The sequence below is a fragment of the Nyctibius grandis genome, chromosome 5, assembly GCF_013368605.1.
Source record: "Nyctibius grandis isolate bNycGra1 chromosome 5, bNycGra1.pri, whole genome shotgun sequence".
Classification (NCBI taxonomy): Eukaryota; Metazoa; Chordata; class Aves; order Nyctibiiformes; family Nyctibiidae; genus Nyctibius; species Nyctibius grandis.
The window spans coordinates 90,927,357-90,947,231 of NC_090662.1; the positions used below are offsets into that span (position 1 = coordinate 90,927,357).

The 19,875-nt window shown below is 38.9% G+C and overlaps 1 protein-coding gene across 1 annotated transcript in view; it reads left to right on the plus strand.

The window, feature by feature from the left end:
• Nucleotides 1-19,875, plus strand: part of KPNA1 (karyopherin subunit alpha 1) — a 63,598-nt gene that overhangs the window by 30,279 nt on the left and 13,444 nt on the right. The window contains exons 8-13 of the mRNA XM_068400953.1: nt 426-525; nt 1,539-1,702; nt 2,863-2,941; nt 5,897-6,022; nt 17,996-18,123; nt 18,867-19,045. Of these exons, the coding sequence (XP_068257054.1) occupies nt 426-525; nt 1,539-1,702; nt 2,863-2,941; nt 5,897-6,022; nt 17,996-18,123; nt 18,867-19,045 (776 nt within the window). The remainder of the gene's footprint in view (nt 1-425; nt 526-1,538; nt 1,703-2,862; nt 2,942-5,896; nt 6,023-17,995; nt 18,124-18,866; nt 19,046-19,875) is intronic.

Here is a 19,875-nt window from a genome sequence, read left to right on the forward strand (position 1 = left end):
TAAAAGTGGGACTGATAATCTGAGACTGACATAAAAATGCATTTCAGCAAAGAGAGTACTCTACAAAACTACTTGCACATCCTTCTACTTAGAGTGATTTTGTCACAGTTCCTGTACCTTTTGACTGTTAATCCGCCACATCAGTATCTAAGCAATTAAATGAACACACTTTTAGTGTAGTGGTGGTTGTTCTTGTCGGGATACTAGGATTCATGTGTCTAGCATGTGTGTTAGTATCCAGCCATCAAGCGTGATGTTCCTCAGGATGCATTTTTATAGAAAAAATATATAGCATAGTTTGCCCTGGTGTATGTTAAAATGTAGGCCTGAATTTATTTTAATGATTAATGCAGTTGACTCTACAGGGTTGCCTGGCTTTGATTTTTAAAAAGCAAAGGTTGGAAATTTTTGTTGGTTTGTTTTAGATTGCTTTCAAAACAGAACCGTCTCACTATGACCCGAAATGCTGTATGGGCTCTATCCAACCTCTGCAGAGGGAAAAATCCTCCTCCAGATTTTGCCAAGGTAAGAGATGTTTGAAAGGAAGTATGTTGTGAGGTGGTGGTAGCCAAATAAGCTCCTGGTGAGGTGAGACTTAAGGTGGTGAAACTTAAACTAAATAGCAGAAATATTTCAGAATTTCTCTGAAACAATGTATGCGCTTCTTACAGATGAAGTTTTTGAGTGTATTTAGTCCTTTGGGCCTAGATTCACAACCACTGTTTTAATATAGCTGCCTCACAGAATCACAGAATCACAGAATCAACCAGGTTGGAAGAGACCTCAGGGATCATCGAGTCCAACCGCTGCCCCTACACCACCCTGTCAACTAGACCATGGCACTAAGTGCCATGTCCAGTCTTTTCTTAAAGACATCCAGAGATGGTGACTCCACCACCTCCCTGGACAGCCCATTCCAATGTCTAATAACCCTTTCTGTAAAGAAATTCTTCCTGATGTCCAACCTGAACCTCCCCCGGCGAAGCTTGAGGCTGTGTCCTCTTGTCCTATCGCTAGTTGCCCGGGAGAAGAGGCCAACTCCCACTTCACTACAACCTCCCTTCAGGTAGTTGTAGACTGCAATAAGGTCACCTCGGAGCCTCCTCTTCTCCAGGCTAAACAACCCCAGCTCCCTCAGCCGTTCCTCGTTTTGGTTACTAGGTGCCTCCTAGGTTTTGGTTACTCTTCCTGTACTGGAGTTGACCATCCCACAGCAGAACAAAACTCTGTACATCTTGGCTGCTGTAGTGCAAAGTATGGCACATTGTAGCGGACAAGTATGAGTTTAAGTTGCCAGACACTGTACTGTAGAGGCTGAAGGATTCTCATAGTGCTTTTCTGCTGATATGCTCCTCTGTACTTGTGTAGCTACTGCCCTGCATCAGAGTGCTACCGAGGTCTGAAATTTTCTGAGCGTTGAACCTTGAGATGCCAGTGCCTAGTCCTGTAGCGTCACATACAAAATTAACTGACATGTTAATAGATCTTCTGTCCCTTTTAACGGCACAATGTATATATCTCCTCTTAATGTCTTACAGGTTTCACCTTGTCTTAGTGTGCTTTCCTGGCTGCTCTTCGTCAATGATACAGATGTATTAGCTGATGCCTGCTGGGCTTTGTCCTATTTGTCTGATGGCCCCAATGATAAAATCCAGGCTGTGATTGATGCAGGAGTCTGCAGAAGACTTGTGGAATTGCTGATGTAAGAAATTTGTTCTGAGCAAATGTACTATCTACTCTTTTCCCTAAAATCAAGGTTCCAGCAATAGGAAGTTTAATTAGATATGTGTTGAAATGTAATTTCCAAAAAGCAAGATTTGAGTTTTAGTTTTGCCTGTCTGTGTTCAGTCTTCTCTGTTTGTCATGAGTAACAGTAACAAGGGAACTTTTCTTGTACTAGTTTTGCTGTTTCTTAAGAGATTTTTTCCTGCACCTAAGAGCTACATTTTTGTAAAATCCATAATATATACTGGAATTTTCTCTGTGCTATCGAAGTCCATGTTATAATTACCTACCAATGAAATTGCTGAAGGATATCAAAGATAGAAATGCAAGAAATAGTAAAATTTACTATAATTGACAGTAAGGGGTACTTGATGTAAATCATTTCCTAAACCCTTACTGTAGAAGAGTATACACACACTTTGGTCAGTAAAGTGTAGCTGTGGGAGATGGGGTCAGGGAGACTGGCCTTGTTCAGAGCCATTTCTTCAGGTCTAAGGGAAGGACATGGAGCATTCAGTTACCTAAGAACAAGAAATAATGGTTTTCAGTGATGTATATAAAAAAGACTATTAAGACTTTTAAGGTTAAAGCAAATCTGATGCTGGATTAATGAACAGAATGTGTTACGTAAGGTACCTTTTTTATAAAGGCGTATTTTAATTTGAGAAAAAAATTCCTTAGTTCACCCTTCCTATTCCAATCCTGATTTAACAGCGATGATGGGGAGATGCATACGATGACAGAAGATGGTCAAACAGCTGTACAGGTTAAACACACAGCTTCTCTCCATGTTCCTCTGTCTCATTCTCTGCCTTTGTGCGTGCTGTATTGTGTTTCATAGTTAAAGCTCATTACTTTTTCCATCCCAAGGATGCCTATACTCTGAACTACTTGTATTCTGTTAATCTCATATTTTGTTTTTATGCTGCTGAACGATATCTGAAGGCCTACATATTTAAAACCCTAGAAAGAGTTACCATTAGTTTAAAATCAGAGTATTTTGATTCAAATAGTGAGAGTTAAGTCAGGTTTAGCAGGGAAGTTTTCCCCTGGCTGATGGGTGTTCCTTCTTTGAGGGTGTAAAGATGGAGATGCTTCAGGATGGTTAACACTTAGATCTTTCCTTGGTAATTTTAGGCACAACGACTACAAAGTTGTATCTCCTGCCTTACGAGCTGTTGGGAACATCGTCACAGGAGATGATATCCAGACCCAGGTATAGATTCACTTTCTCTTGCGTTGTACCATAGTTCATATTTCTGTTAGTTGTGGTAACCTATTCACAAGTACCTCCTCTTGCTCTTTTTGAAGTTTGAAAGTGAAGGATTGATGACACTAGTTGCCTCAAAACATGTGGTGGTTTTCATAGTTTTTCCTGTTCAGTCCCGAGCTGCTGGTGATTCTTATATAGCTGTGTCTGGGATTTGTATATAGCTGTGCAATACCATTCCAGGTTTGATGGTTTTTTTCTGGTTTGTTTAAAGCAAGTCTGACTCTTAGGCTGAATTTTATGCTGAGTGATGTGCCATGGTAGGACCATCGAAGGCCTGTCACATTTGATGCTGTTGACAGTCTATGAAGAATATACCAAAAAGAAGTGTGTGGTCAGAGTTTGGATGGTCTGTAGCTGTGTCTGGGCACATGTTTGGAGAAGCATTGGTAGGAGTCAGTGACTCCCACCACTGTATTGGAATTAAACTGGGAGGCAGGAAACCTGATGCTTCAGAGGCACTAGGTTGTCATCCTGCTGCTTGGTAGGTTTTGCAAGAGAGCAGCTTCCACCAGTTTTTAAAATCTGTGGGAGCAGAGAGTCCATGCCTTGCATACATGTGTTACCTGTGATCCACTGGCTGGTGGCAGTCTCTTTTTACATGTAGACCAGAAGCTCCAGTTATCGGCTTCTGCTGTTGTACCTTATCGTAAAGTTTTTTTCCCACTTCTTTGTGCATTCTGACACCCTTTTGTGAGGTTCAATTGGTAATATGAGGAAGAAAAGTACAGAGTACGCTACTGCTCTTGAAACTTTACTGACTCTTGGCCTCCATCTCTAGTTCACAAACTAAAAAGCAGGCCTGCGTGGTGCAGAGCTGTCTGACAAATGCACAACCAAACTGGATTGAAGTGACAGGCTTAAAGAGGCTTGCCGTGGTGATCTGTTGACTCTACTAAAACTGATGGCAGAAATGGGATCAAGAAGTGGTAGTAGCTGTGAATGGGGAGGTGTGCAGTGAAGTCAGTGAAACCGACATCCAGGAGGCAGTGGTAGCAGAGAGAGATGTGAGATGACGTGAAGAGTTTGAAGAAAGATGCTTTCAGTGAGGTGTAGATGCATAAAATTTACGATTCCCCATGCAAAGTGTTAAATTACTCCTTCTATGTAAATTACGCCCAAGTTAAAATCCAAGTTCCTAATCTTGAGACTTCTTTCCATGCTTACTTTTTGATTTGTATAAATATATCATTTGGAATTATGTATTTCTGTGGCAAAGAGATTAGAGATAAAGACGAGTTAGCAGCAGTAGGACACTGAATATCTTATCACTAGCTGGAGGAGGTTAACACAATTTTTTGATTTTTACAGTATTTTTTCTGTAGCTGCATTGCATAGGCATTCTGGCATTTTTTCAATGGCATTTGTTTTGCAAGTCAGTCATAAGAACGACTGAGGTGCATTTTGTGTTTTCATAGCTTCATTAAAAATAAAGCCACAAGGGATCACTAAATAACATGTAATGCAGGTTATTAAATACTGCATAAATCTTAGATTTCAATTCAAGAAAATGTTCAAACTTTTTTGTTGCACATAATTTTTTAAGAGGAGCATACCATAAGCTTTCCTAAAATTCTAGAGAACTGTTTAAGTAGGATAGCTTGATAGTCCTGCCTGCAGCTTATGCTCTATGCTAAAGAGGGGTACAGAATGTATATAAAAATCCTTAATCAGAAGGAAGAGCCCATCTTTGACAATTGATACATTTCTGAATATGTGAGCAACATACGAGACAGTTGCCTGAAAACTTTCCTGTACAACCTCAGAGCACAAACCTGCTTTTACTTTAATCTCATTTCCAACTATTAACAATTGCCCGTGCTTGGAGATGGCTAAAAGCATAGATACTGTGCATGAAGAAGAAATAAATCTTTCTTGTCCCAGCAGGTACCTGACACAATCCTGAACCATAATCCTTGCTTTTTTAATCTTAATTTGGAGTGGAAAGGTTTTAGGAAGGGACGAGGGCAGGGATATGATATAAGCAAGGGAATTCAGTCCACAGATTCCAAGATCAGAAGTCATCACCATGATTCAACTTGAATCTCTCATCCTTTTGACCTCCACAACCAGGCTGAAGAATTTCTCATAAAATTCTGTTCCACACTGTCTTTCTAAGGTGCCTGCTTTTGCCATACAAGACGAAACGACCATGCTTCTTGGTAGGCTCTTCCAATTTTTGACTGACTTGGAAGAAGTTGGAATTTAATTTAAAAAAGTATTTCATTTTTCAGTCATTAAATCTTGTTATGCCATTTCAGAGGGTCAAAAAGTCCTTCACTATCCCACACGACAATCAAGTATTTTATCTTGTAACATCCCTGTTCTGGGGCATTTTCTCTGGTACTTTGGGCACTTAAAATTTTGATTTTGGAAATGCAGATTTTCCCACAACTTTTCTGCTCTGTAAAATTGCTATTTTTTACATTTTTTTTATAAGAATTGCCCATTCATAATGTCACTGGACACAACACTGGCAACAGTCTGCACCGCTGTGCCAGCTGATACAGAAAACAGAAGTAGTCGGAGCTTCCAAGTATCCAAAAATACAGAAAACAAGATGACAGGAAAATACTGTCATCTTATTTTTGTTTGGTCATAATGGGCTTAGTATCTTCTTGTGTTCAGGTCACATTGAAATCGTAACGAAGGCATGATCTCTTACCGGAATTACTCAGTTGTTTTGCTCATTAGCTTTACTGTAAACACTTAATTCTTGCTGGGTTTTTGTTTTGTTTATGTTTGGGGTTTTTTTTAACTTTCTGGGATCATCTGATGGGATATGCTTTTTAGATTTTGGAGACATTGTATTCCTTGTTCCTGTGATTCTTTATCCTAAATTTCCTCTAAGATGTGGTTTGTTTGTTTTTTTTTTCTTTTTTTCTTTTCTTTTGTATTCAGGTAATTCTGAATTGTTCAGCCCTGCAGAGTTTACTGCACTTGCTAAGCAGCCCAAAAGAATCTATCAAAAAGGAAGCATGCTGGACAATATCTAATATAACAGCTGGAAACAGAGCCCAGATCCAGGTAACCTTTTCAGCTTTGATCAGTAATCTTTGTGTTGCAGGCTAGAAGAAACACACATCAGGTGGTACACTATTTTTTGTGGATAAAGTGCATATTTGTGTGTATACACAGTGACAGATACATAATTACATTCAAGCAGAATTATATTATAGTCTCTGTGCATAATTAGAATATTTCAATTGCCCAGTCATCTCTCAAATTAAAATTACTTAATTTTGTAATCATCTGCAGATTATAAGGGGGGGAGATGGTCTTACTAGAGAACGACAAAATGAGGCTAAGCTCAAGAAAACCTTGTCTTAAATAATTTGCTTCATGCCTTTGACAATCACCAAGATACAGAAATTCTCAAGTGCAAAAAGAGTAAGCTACAAACTTTGAGAATAGAATAACTTTACATGTTTCTTGATTTCAGCACCAGATATGGACACCTACATTGTAAAATACTTTCTTTATTCCGTTTATATTTTCTTTATAATTTCTGATACAGGTAGTTGTGCGTAGCCAAATCTAAAGTTGCTATTTATTAAACTGAACAATAATGGAAGATATCTAACATGTTGCACTGGGATTCGTCCTTTATGATTATACCAAATTTTGTAATCCCTTCATGCTAAGTGATAGCACACGGAAGCAAATGGAAGTCTCACTCCCTATGTACGTCTTCACAATTCGGCCTCCAAAAGACCACTTCTTTCTTCTGAGTCTGGACTTAGTGTCAGCCATCAGGAAGAATTCCCAGGACTTGTCTCCAGATGGTATAAATGAGAGATTGACCATCTCTTCCTGAGACATTTTTTTCTTTTACTAGATAAAGAAGAAACTGCTAAATATATTTTGTTTTCCCTGGATATGGAGTTTTTTCAGAACAGCTACACTAGGGGAATTTTTTGCTTGGCTTTCAAGGTCAATGCCTCATTCCTTCTCTTTTTCAGAAGTGATGGAAAAACAGATTGTAGTGAAACCAGGCTTTATCTGACAAATATGCAAGGTTCCCATCAAGGCAGTTGGATGAAAGCGTCCTCATGTAAATCAAATTTAATTCTGCTGAAGTTATGTTTCTCCATGCTTTTCTACCTCACTGGATACAGAGAGTATTTTCAGAGATAGCAGAGGATGTGTGGAAGTCCAGTTGGACGTATCTATTCTTTGAGGAATAGAAATAAATAGCAGAAATATTAGACATTAGAAATATTTGTCTCACTTCTTAGTAACCAGGTGGAAACAATGCATGTTCACGCAGAAAGTAAACCAAGTCCCATAATACATTGGCGAAAGTGGCCAAGCAGTACTACTTTCCTCCATATCCTTTTCCTTGGAAGGCAGCCTGACACTTGCTAGTCTTATATCTGATGGCTCTGGATTATTCATTCTATATGATCAGAGTTAGCATGAAGTGGTTAACCCTTTTCGCCCAAGGGATGGAATTACTTTTTGCAGAAAACTTTCAGAAGATTTTAAAAAGCCTGCATGTTTTTCCTGAGGAAAAAGTGTGTTCTATCCTTGGCAGGTGGCACTTGCAATCTTTTGGTTATACATTCTCCCTTATAAAGAACATTCAGCTGCTGAAGGGGCAGCATAAATCCTTAATACCTTGAATGAGATCTTCATCTCAGAAAGCATAGGAAATAAAGTTAATACTGTTGTGGAAGATAACTCGGTCTGTGCTAATCTTTCTGGAATTAAGAGCAAATGCTCATCTAACTTCAGAGATGCTTATGTTAGGAAATCACTAGGCAAGAAAAAAAAACTTACAAAGGTGGAAAGCTCTGTAGGTCCTTCTTGTCTGATGTAAGGATGTGACTAAGATGGAAGTGGAACTGCTGTGAGCAAAGAAACCTCCTACAGTTGTATTTGCTCTGGCTTTCTCAGTCAAGATTTTGCTTTTGCCACTGAAGATCGTGGGGTTTTTTGTCAGATGTAGAGAATGGCGTGGTTACTTAATCTGACCTTGGTAGAGCTCCAAGAACTTAGATTCGGCCTTTATTGTGGTTTGTGTGTTAATCTGTGGATTAGCTGAATTTCTAACAAAAAGTGCTGTGTAAAATCAGCAACTGTACCACTGTTTTTTCCTGCATCAGCAATTGTAATTGCTGTGCAATTAGCAATGCAGAGAAGGTAGTTACTGCTGCTTCTACTAAGGTAAAAATGTTTTTGCCTTTGCATTTCTTGCACTGAAAAATCTTCTGGCTGCTTTATCCATGCTGCTACCACTTTAGAAACAGGGAGGAGCAGTATTTTTTCTCTAGAAGGCCATTTCTGCTTTTCCTGGGAAGTCCAAGAGTATTTTCTGGGAAACAATCCAGCCCAATACATTTTCTTAACTTTGTATTTTTTCCCAAGTCCGTTAGAGGGTTGCTTCAGGATGCACAATCATATAGGAATATTGCAGACTTAAGAAAAAGAAGAGCTTGAGAAAATCAGATATCCATACAAGTCATTCCATAAAGAAATAAGTATCGGAAGTGGCAATAGAAAGTAAAGTTTGTTATTAGAGCATTTTTTCAAAACTTCAGGATCTGTATTTTCATATTCTTGATCTACTGAAGATACAGTTGTGAAGAGTCCTAGAGGTAACTTAAATTCTAGTGCACTGGAAGCTATTTTAATAGTGTAATCACTTCTGTGACTTCTACAGAAGTATTCACTGTACCACATCGTCCTGTTCAGGTGAAGGAGTAAGTGCCTGCCTTTGTTTGCACAGTATTCTTACACCTGGTATCCACTACTGAGACATGTAAAAGTAAGGCTTTAGGTGGAGAGTCTTAACTACACCCTTGGTAATCCTCTGTCTTCTAAACTGTTTTCACATCTTTATTTGAAAACAAGTAAGGATAAAATAGTCTCTCCTTTGTTAAAACAAAATTTGGCTAATCTAGCTAAACAAAATCATTAGGTACATCTATGCATGTGTGTGTTAAATAGTTTTTAAAGGTTTTGGGGTGTCTTATCACCAGTTTAGATCAGCCCTCTTTCTGCTGAGAACAGATTAGAATTGCTTTGTGACTTGGAAAGGTGAGGAGGGAAGGCAGGGAGAAGGAAATTAATGCTGTGAACCATTAATATTGCACCTTCATTTCTAGCAGGTGATTCTTTAGATGTTCAAAAAACCCCTTAACTCTGCATAGAAAAATAGTTGTTGTGGTTGTGTGTGTGTAAGCTTTTTTTTCTCAGGATTCTTGCATCAGGAAGAAAACAGTGTCAACCAAATCACCAAAATCCATGTAGATTTAAAAGAATTCAGCCTAAAGCAGCCGCCTTAGGATGTGTCACAGACAAGCCTGGAAGCATGTCGATGCGTTACTCAAGTCCAGGAAAAAATGTGAGAAGCAACTTCTCAAAAGTGAAAGCTTTTGAGTGAAATAGTTCATTTAAGAGTCCCTCAGGCCCCCATTCAGAGTAACTGAGCTGCCTTCGAACTCTGAGCTCACACATGCTATGTAGTGAAACACTGAGTGCCCTAAGTGCATACCCAATTTAATCTATACTGGCAGTGATAAAAATGAGATTAAAAAATAGTGTTTCTGATTCTGAGCAGGAGATGACTAGCCTGGTAATTACGACATATTGCAAATCATGTCTGTCATGAGGCTTAGATTTTTGGAACTGCAGAAGGAGGCCTGTTAGAGGAAAGTTGTGAAGTAAAGGACATTGGAGAATGTTTACAACATGCTTGATTGGAGATCCTCGAGGCCACTGTTTCTCGGTAGTAAAATTGGCAATTGCAGGTGTAATTGCAATGATTCTCTTGTGTTGAAAGGGAAGTCTCATCACAGATGTGTAACAAAATTCCAAAAAGGCTCTAATTCTTTAGTTTCTAGTCTTAACCTAGAGAGTGTCATGTGACATAGACGGTGTGATGAAACCTCCTTTCAGCTCCAGAGCTGATGCATCTGCTTTTCTCAGAAAAGTCCTTCTCTGAGGTATTACTTCAGACAACTCCTACTCAGTGTCAAAATAACTGTAAACATTTGAGCTGAAAAACACTTTAAAATAATTTCTGAAGTTGGAAAATGCTCTTTGGTAAAGTGTTTCTGGAAGATGGTCATATGCTAAAATGGAGAATAAAAGCCTGGTCTGTTTTCAGTAGCTGTGAGGACAAAGGATAATTCCCATCTGGGAAGAATATCTGATTTAACTAAGTTCGTGGATGAACCTGTTTCATCTGTGAGTTGAGGTATTTTTTTTCTTTCTCTAAATTAATTCTGTATTGTGATGATTTAAAACATTACTTCTTGAGAACTGGTCTTCCTTACAGAAGGAATTCTAAAATGCTAGCTTCAGCTCTAAACTAAATAATTTATTTTTCTTTCTCCCCAGTCCCTCCAAATTGCTCGACAGTTCCTACTAGAGGTCATAGACTGTAGCCAGATCTATTCCAGTCTGTATGATTCTAATTGGATTTTGAACGTGCACAGTCTTTAGAAATCAGACAAGAATAACTTCAGTACATGGTAATTTTTTTACCTGAAAGGTAAATGCCTACCTGGCATAGTAAGCCACATTATTGCAAGTTACCAGCTGATCTAACTAGTGAGTGCATTGTTGCTCCAGAGCAGCTGGGATGTTAGAATACTTTGGGTAGTGCTCAAGCCATAATTTAGCCATCCCTTCTGCACATCCAAGAAGAAAATGAAATATTTTGGTAAATCTAATAGGTATTTTGCCTAACCAATATTAACAGACAGAGCTATATTTAGTGTTGTTTAAGATTGCATTGGGTTACACTCCCTCCATCCACCCACTCTAAGGTATAGAAATATAAAGTTAGAGGGAAGGACTTCTATATTCATTTCCACTTTCATGCTGCCTACACTACTGTTTGGTAGCACACTCCAAAGGCTTTCACTGCCATTTCTAAAAGATGAGATAGCAGCCTATCACCATTACATTTGCACTCAAACACAATCGAGTAAACCCTTTCTAGTGTTAAGGCAATAAACGTTAACATGCATGAAATGTGTGAAAGTAAGTGCTGAACTTTCTTTTGTAGCTAATATTAAAATACAGGAGGTTTGGGGTTTTTTTCCCCACCAACGGTGGAAGTGAAAGCCTTTTCAGAGTGTGTTATCAACAGTGCCTAGGCAACAGAAAAGTGTGGTGGAATACAGCAGTCTCTCCCCTCTTTATTTCTGTGCTTTTAAGGTTTGGGTTGGATGTGTATATCCTGATGCAGTCATGATTGTCACTAAGTATAGTTTTTGTTTGTTAATTTCCTAGTTTGTATACAGCTTTGCTGTACTTCAGTGGATAGCTTCCCCAGTCAGGGAGAAGGGGAACTACACCTTCCTGGGAGTCAGAAGGAGAACCGCACAACTGAAGCTAAATCCTGACTGTCGGCCCTTCTGAAGGGTATGAAAGGCTATCACGTACCTCAGAAAATGTTCTGTGTCTAACTTCGCAACCCGTTGAAAAGCTATGAAAGGCAATACATCAGACACAATCTTCCATATCTGACAGTGAAGACATCATAGGAGTTCTCTCCTGTTGACAGGTTAAGAAACTTACCACTTCTTCTCTAATATACCTTAAATTCTCACAAGAACACCTGGAAACCTGAGTATGGCTAGGCATGGTAGCAACAGGATCTGTGCCAAAATTTTTTCTTCCTTTAGAATTTCCTATCCTTATTGAAGTGAGACATGGGCAAGTGTAGCAGATGATACATTGCCTGTCAGTTTTAAAAACTCTGGAATGAAATACATTTTTATAAATTGGGGTAAAGATACAAGCTAAGAATGGTCAGAGGTCCTTCTCCAAAAAGACCACAGTAACGCTGGGGACATGGAGAAGGAATGACATGATTCACACAGAGTTGTGGTTTACACAGGCAAACTGTGTATCAAATTACTTAAATATAAAGTGTGTTTGGTTTATGCTATAGTTTGCACAAGTGGTCTAAAATCTTCACGTGCTTGTGGTGGGTCCTTCAAAAAGTGTCTCAATTAGGAGCAAAATATGGCATTGCTGACAAGGTCATATTTGTTTGAGGACCAGCAAAAGTCAAAGATTAATCATTTTCAGGTTTAAGTGTGTATTTAAGTACAAAATCTGTTTTCAGGCTTCTACATGTGGTGAATCCCATACATCATACCACACTGAGTGCTACAGAGCTAGAATACCTTTGATTCCTTTATTCTGCCTGAAAAGCTCAGCAGTCAGCGGTGTATATTGCTATATTTGGTTTTTTTTGTATGACAGACCCTAAAAGCCGGAGACACCTCAACAAGGTGCTTTTCATTATAGTGCAGGTTCTTCCTGACAGCAGTAGCAACCTTGTGTAAACAGGCTAGAAGTTTGCTTTGTACATGGTTTGGAGTATGTAGGCTTAAGTGTCTGTGTCAAGAACATGAAAGTCCATTAGAACAGAGATATGAAGTGCTTCCTTTCTGACTCTCAGATGGCAGTGATTTTGTACTCATGCCATGATGTTAAGCAGCTTTGGCTTACAAATATTTGCTATGTTACTTAAAAAGCAGTTGTAAATAAAATCAATAAACAAGGTAACTGTAACACAAGTAGCTGAGAAGCCTGTATGAACTGAAATTTCCAGCCAGGAGGAGGGGATCATAGTAGTAGGGCTATATTCACAGCTGCCAGCTAGGGTGGTGACTGTAAACTTGATTTGTTAAAGGTAATGAGAGAGCTTGCAGGAGCAGGAGAACAGTCATGCTGTAAGACTTGGTTGCTTTCACATTTATGTGATGAATCGTGTGTAGACACATGATGCCAACACTTGCATACTAAATGTATATGTGTATTTTTACATACCATAAGTGATCTATTTGTGGGAACTCAAAGAAGGAAAAGCAAATTCACTTGGTATTGACCAGCTCAAAATACTAATTTAATATAATGTTGCTGAAGACCTGCTCCCTAACAATGACTACAATGTATTTAGATTCAACATCCATGCAGACGTAATAAAACTCTGAAAATTCACTTTTATGTAGCTTCGCTCTTTAAAAATCAAATACTATAAAATGAAGAAGCTTGATTAAAATAAATAAGAAGGATAGAATGTTTCCAAGAGACAGGCAACCCAAGGGATAACAGGGATAACATATATTTAAAAAAAATATACAAAAAACAAAGACAAAAAAGTTGACACTTCAAAAGTGAGAGCCAGATTTACTGAAGGAGTGAGCATTACAATTCAGTTCAATTTCAAGTTAAACTTGAAAATTCAAATTTCAACTAAAATTCAATTTCAGTTTTCTGAAAGATTTGTAGTTACAAGTCAGGATGGAATTCAGTTCCAACAAATGCAAATGGATGCAGCTGAGCAAACATTTCAGTGTTTAATATATTAAAGGATGGGCTCTGGGTTACCCATTATGCAGAAAAGAGATTTCTAATGTATTTTGAAGGTGCCACCTCAGTGCCTAGTAGTAGCAGCCTAAAACCAATGTGAATATTGGAAATCATCAGGAAAGGATTAAAAAAACCCAAAGGCGAATCCTTATTCTTGTTCTAATATAAATCTTCACTGTTGCCCTGTATGTGGATCCATCTTCAGAGGATATGGTAGGAGTGGGTGGTAAGGAGGGGCCATAAAATGTCAACTGGATTCCACATGAGGAACAACTTCGTAGACTATGAGACAAGCGAAGGGAGATGTGGCAGAATGCTGTAGAAACGTGAGTGGCACCTGAAAAGGTGAACGAGGAATGATTGTTCTTTGGTTTTGAGCAAGATCCTTGAAGGAGGAGGCATCAGGAATTCCTAGGTGCTGTGTTTAGGACAAATGAGAACATATCTTCTCATACAGGTGTAGTCAAACCAGAACTCATTGCCGCAGCTGTGAATACTTGAAAAGGAGAAAAAGAAAAATACACATGACTAGAGTTTACACTTTTCTGTACATCTGATGTTGATTGCTGTTGGAAGTAGGATGTTTGTATGTTTTGTTCTTACGTGCAAGGACAAGAGTAATTTGGATTGGAAAAAAATAATATAAAATGATACAGGTTTTGGAGTGTTTCTTTTAAGTTTTGCTTGTTGAACTGAAACCCCTTGACTGTGTTCATTTTGTTTGAAAGCTGTGCTTATCTGGAGCATTTTCATATGCACTACATTACCTTAGTCTTCAACCCACTTCCACGTCAGGCACGCAGAGTATAGTAATGCCAAAAGAATAAAGTAATTTGAATTAACACTTTCTAAATCCTCAGAAGTTTTGGGTACCTCGTTCTGCCACAGTCGTTTAGGGTTTTGCTCTGCCTGAGGTTTGCTTTTCTTCAAGAAAAAAACCAAAAACAAAAATTGTTTCAGTAGTTTACTTTTTTATCACTTAAAAGCAATTTAATTGAAAGGGAAACATGGTCTGTTTCCACAATAACTGTTGTTCCCATGTAAAATGTAGTAGAGCTAGGAATCCTTAGGCATTCTAGTTTGCTTTTAAGAGTAACTGTTGTGGGCAAGGCTGCAAGACATGGGGTATAAATAATAGATTCTGCTAGCACTTTCTCTGTATTAATGCTTTATTGTTTCCACCCTTGTTGGGCTTTTGAAATCTAGTGAAGATATTAAGGTTAAAGCAAACTATTTTCTGACCTAGTTAATGTATTTTTTAAAAAAAAAATCTAAGCTCTGAGAGTTTCAACTGTCAACAGAATGCTAGCTGAAAAACTTTGCTGTACTACAGAGGGACAGTTAAGACAACACTTACATTGCATGTCAAGCAGTAGGAAACAAAAATATAGTGACTGATAATCTGCTACTCTCTTGAGCCAGCCTCTTTCAGTAAAGTGCCTTGTGAGATGCTGCAGTTCATCGTGGTGTTTTAACCTGTTCTGCTTGGGTAAAGATAGCCAGCTTCACTGTAGAGCAGAAAGTAAACAAGGTGGCCATAGCCTTTTATACAATACAATGAGAAATAGAAATAAATAGAAATAAGTAGAATCAGAAATAAGAGCACTCACCCAAGGCATGTGAGATCTGGATTCAGTTCATTCTGAAAAAGTTCAAATGCACGTTTCTCCACTCTGAGAAGCATAATTTTACCCACCAGTCTTTACATTGAAGCAAAGAGTTCAAAATTCATTGAGCCAGAAGGAAAATAATGATCTTTTCTGATTCTCCCACTTGCTGCCCTCCCATTGCTAGTTCCCTTTGTTCTGGAAATCTGCTATTTTACAAGTTTAAATTGAAACATTTTAAAGTAACTTTTTTTTTTGGCATTAAGAAGGCTCAAAGTATGTTGCTACCTGTCAGCTAAGATGTGCTGACTTAGTTGCATGTATCATGCTCTGATTTTAGTACTTACTAAAGAAGTTGGTTTTGAGAAGACACTTTCTAAGGAAATAAATCTCATGTAAAAGTTTTATTTTAGGGAGAGGATTTAAGAAGTGATAATGAGATTTTTGAATTGTTCTTTGCTAGAATAGTAAACTACTAATGCCCTCACATATCCTGTCCTACATCTATATCAAGCTCTTTTGGTAGAGAATACTTAATATCCCTTAAGGCACTGTTCTTATAAGGCTTCCACCTCAACACCACCCTTGTATAGTGCTACCTGAACTCACATAAAATGTAAATGTAGACTGCCAAGTCCCTTTTCTCCTCTCCAGCTGATCAGGACTGAAGTTCACTAGTGAAAACATGCATGTCCTCACTCTCCAGATCTACACGCACACATGCACATTCATAGATCTCTGGAATATCAGTGTGGGCTCTCTGCCAGTCTGCTGTCCTTACCTGGATCCTGGGCTCTCCTAACTCACTGTACTTGTCTCCTACTCACGGGCTAGTTCAGCTTGGTTCTTGCTAGCAAACAGATGCACACATTTGTCTCAAGCATCCCCACAATTGCAGATCCCTTGAATATCAGCAGATGCCCTCTGTCCATGCCTGGATCATGGGCCTCCTACTTGCCACCTAGTCCAGCTTGAAGTTTGCAAGCAATTTGCTATTTGCAATTTGCACAGTGTATACTGTGCTTCTCCAGTCCCACCACCACATTTGGGGAAAACGTAAATCCCCTCCACCTCATGGAGCTGGCATCCAGGCACACGGGCCCTATGGACTGTGAATCTGCCCCAGTGGCTGATGCTAGGACCCTCACCTGCTGCAGTTGCAGGTCCCTTCACCCAAGGTCTGACACCAGTTGCTGGCCCTGAATTCACCCTTTCTGGGCACCCCAGAAAACATGCTCCCTAGTCCATGGCCCCACCAGCTACTGATGCTGAGATCCCTACCTGCTCCAGTTGCTGGCCCCATAGACACAGGGGTTTCTCTTGAGGTCTGATTTAGTTCCTGGCCCAAATTCACTCACGCTGGTCTCAGTTGCTAACACCTAATCTTTACAGCACTTGTAGGGGCTAAAGAGGGAGGTTACATGGTAAGATAGTTAAGAAAACATTCGTTATTAAGTTTTGCACAGTCCTACTTGTCCCTGTCTTTATCAATTACGAAGTCCAGGCTAGCTCTCTGCAAAGCTGTGCCTGTAGTTTCTTAATTGCCCATTAATTAGTGACTGGAGACTTTCTCTCTTTGTGATTGTCTCTCTTATCCCTTATCTATCAGGTTTGTGTCACTGTATGTTTTATTTATGACTTTCCTGTTATTTATATCTCTCTCTGAGCTGAAAGGTCCTTGATCTGATAACCTTAATGAGGCAGATGGTCTCATGTTCCAAATGCCCTTACAGTGTGTTGCTTTTCTATATTTTTAAAAATTGCTTTTTCCCAGTAAAATATGTTGGGGGAAAAATGCATCCTGTTTTTTGAAGATATTTTTTTTTGTCTTTTTTTTAAATAGCTGGTTCCAGCATTCATGTTCAAAACTTTCACAGAATCACAGAATGTTAGGGATTGGAAGGGACCTCGAAAGATCATCTAGATCAATCCCCCTGCTGGAGCAGGATTGCCTAGATCATATCACACAGGAACGCGTCCAGGCGGGTTTTGAATGTCTCCAGAGAAGGAGACTCCACAACCTCTCTGGGCAGCCTGTTCCAGTGTTCAGTCATCCTCACTGTAAAGAAGTTTTTCCTCATATTTATGTGGAACCTCCTGTGTTCCAGCTTGCACCCGTTGCCCCTTGTCCTGTCAATGGATGTCACTGAGAAGAGCCTGGCTCCATCCTCATGACACTTGCCTTTTACATATTTATAACCATTAATGAGGTCACGCCTCAGTCTCCTCTTCTCCAGGCTAAAGAGACCCAGCTCCCTCAGCCTCTCCTCATAAGGGAGATGTTTCACTCCCTTAATTTCAGTTAAGGACTTTTTGCCAAATATTCTTTGTGAAGTACAAATCTAATATAACATGGCATGATGGAAGTGTAAGTGGTTTTCCTCGAGGGCCTCAGGTTGCTGTGCAGATTCTGTGGTAAAGGAGACGGCGTTCGTGGGATTTTCAGTACAACTGATATGTGGGATGGATGCCCAGACAAACAGGAAGGGGAAAAGAAATATCAAACAGTTGTTTTTTTTCCACTGGGTATCCATCCACACCGTGAACTGTTTGCTGTATGTAATCTGTTAGTTTTCTTCTGCGGAGCTCCTCGAGAAGCATCTCTTTGGCTTTCTTTGAATTTGCCTTTACTGGTTCTTTGCTCTGTTGTCTCACCCAGTGGAAATGTTGTATGACACGCAGGCTATGAGGTTTTTTTCTCTGTTTAGAGGATCGTAATGACTTAGTGGTTTATTGACTTGATAGCTGAGTGGTTCACTGCCTGGAAGGATAAGGGAAGTATGGCATTCTTTTGCTGTCAAGGCATGATTAAGTAACACATTAGATATGGCAGTCACTTCCATCTGACCGTGTTTTGAATTCTTCTGGGATAAGCACAGACACTGGCGATATCTAGGGTCTGAATGTAAAGCTGAAAACTGATTTTTGGCCCTTGATAAGTTAATGTTTTATTGTTTAATGTGTTGAGCTGAGGATAGACATTAACTAGCTCAGAACAAGGAAGTTATTTCTAATTTTTATTATAACCCTGACATGTTATTTCTTTTTGCAGACAGTCATAGATGCCCATATCTTTCCAGCTCTTATAAATATTTTGCAAACGGCTGAGTTTCGGACAAGGAAGGAAGCTGCTTGGGCAATCACAAATGCAACATCTGGAGGCTCTGCTGAACAGATCAAGTACGAAATAGTTCAAATCTTTCAATGCAATTGGGTGGATTAGCGTTTGTGCAAGAATCAAACTAATAACCTAGAAACTGGAAAACCTTTCTGTATGCTTCCAATGCATTTGTCTCCAGAGAGACCACATCTTTGTATTGAGTTGTGAATGAGCCATTCATTCCTCTAGGGAGAAATCACATAAAATTTCAGATGTAATACTTATTCATTGAACCGTTTCTCTTGTGTGAAAAAACGAAATGCAACTTTTAAACTGATTTCCTAGTGGTCATTGTAGAGTGTAACAAAGTGCATTAGCAGTCTGGAGAGGAGTAGCTCAGCCCCTAAGACAAGGGCATTGTGTGCATTGTTTTTCCTGTTTAACTTATAGCAGTACATTATGCTTATACACAATTTTGTATAAAATAAAATAATAAAATTATAAATAAGTTAAATTAATATAGTTGCTATTAATATAAAATATTTATAAATTATAGTTATAGAATTATAAATCTAAGTTACACAAATTATTTCATATCTACGTATATATAGAAAGACAGAGAAGGTATTTTAAAGTTCTGTTTTCATTGTTTCATCAGAAATGACTAGATACAAATAGATGTCTGTGATTTCTCTAGTTCCTGCAATTGAATTGATACTTTATCTGATTGTTTTGGTTCTTAGACCTTCACACTAAGTGCTTAAATGGCTACACCAGTTATAATTTACAGACAATTTACTGGGTTTCATGTGGTGTTTTTCAGATATTTAGTAGAACTGGGATGCATCAAACCACTCTGCGACCTCCTTACAGTAATGGACTCAAAGATTGTGCAAGTAGCACTGAATGGGCTGGAGAACATCCTGAGGCTTGGAGAGCAGGAATCCAAACGCAGTGGCACTGGCATTAATCCTTACTGTGCTCTTATTGAAGAAGCATATGGTATGAACAAAACATCTGTGGAAGTCAGGGGTTAAAGCAATGATCACGAACCCATTAGAGTTTCAGAAGACCAAATTCTATTAATTTCCTTATCACTATTATCTTAAAATTAACTGTTCTTTGAGAAGTCTCCATTTACCAATGTGCTCCATCTGTTACATTATCTTTGTCTGTATGTAGATTGGAGACAGTGTGTGCAGATCTTCTTTTCTTAATGTCTTTTGACCCCGAGGGAGCCTTCTGGGTGTCATTCAGCCTCAGTATCTTCCCTCCACAGCAGATAAAAGTTCAGGCGCACTTCTCTGTCACTTCAAACCTTTCCCTTCCCTGTCTGCTGCCCTGTAGAATTATGGCAGCAGCAGCAACTTCCTTGTTTACCTTTGCTGTGCTGCGGTTCTGGCACGTACCAGCATCATTTCAACCCAGTTCTGAGCTACTGCTGCTCTTAAGGTTAGTTTCCTTGTTGATTTGCAAGAACTTACTAAGAAAAATAAAAATGGGTTATCAAGAGCAGTAGAGAAGAGGACAGTATTCACTGAACATGGTTTCTTGAGCCATGGTTCCCTTCATTGTTACCTTGACTTCCAGGGAAGAGGTATATCAGAATAGGATTTTTTCTTGCCTGATTCTAGGTTTTAACTTCCCTTTTCCTGTCAATGTTGCAGAAATGTCTATAGAGTATCAGATAATTGTTTCCTCTAGTCTTCATATATAGTAAAAGAGCAGACAAGAAAGCCACTACGATTCCCAATATTAAAGATTTACTACAGTGGCTAAGACTTGTATTTCATTATAGCATCATTCCTAATACCAAAGATAGTTTAGCTTGC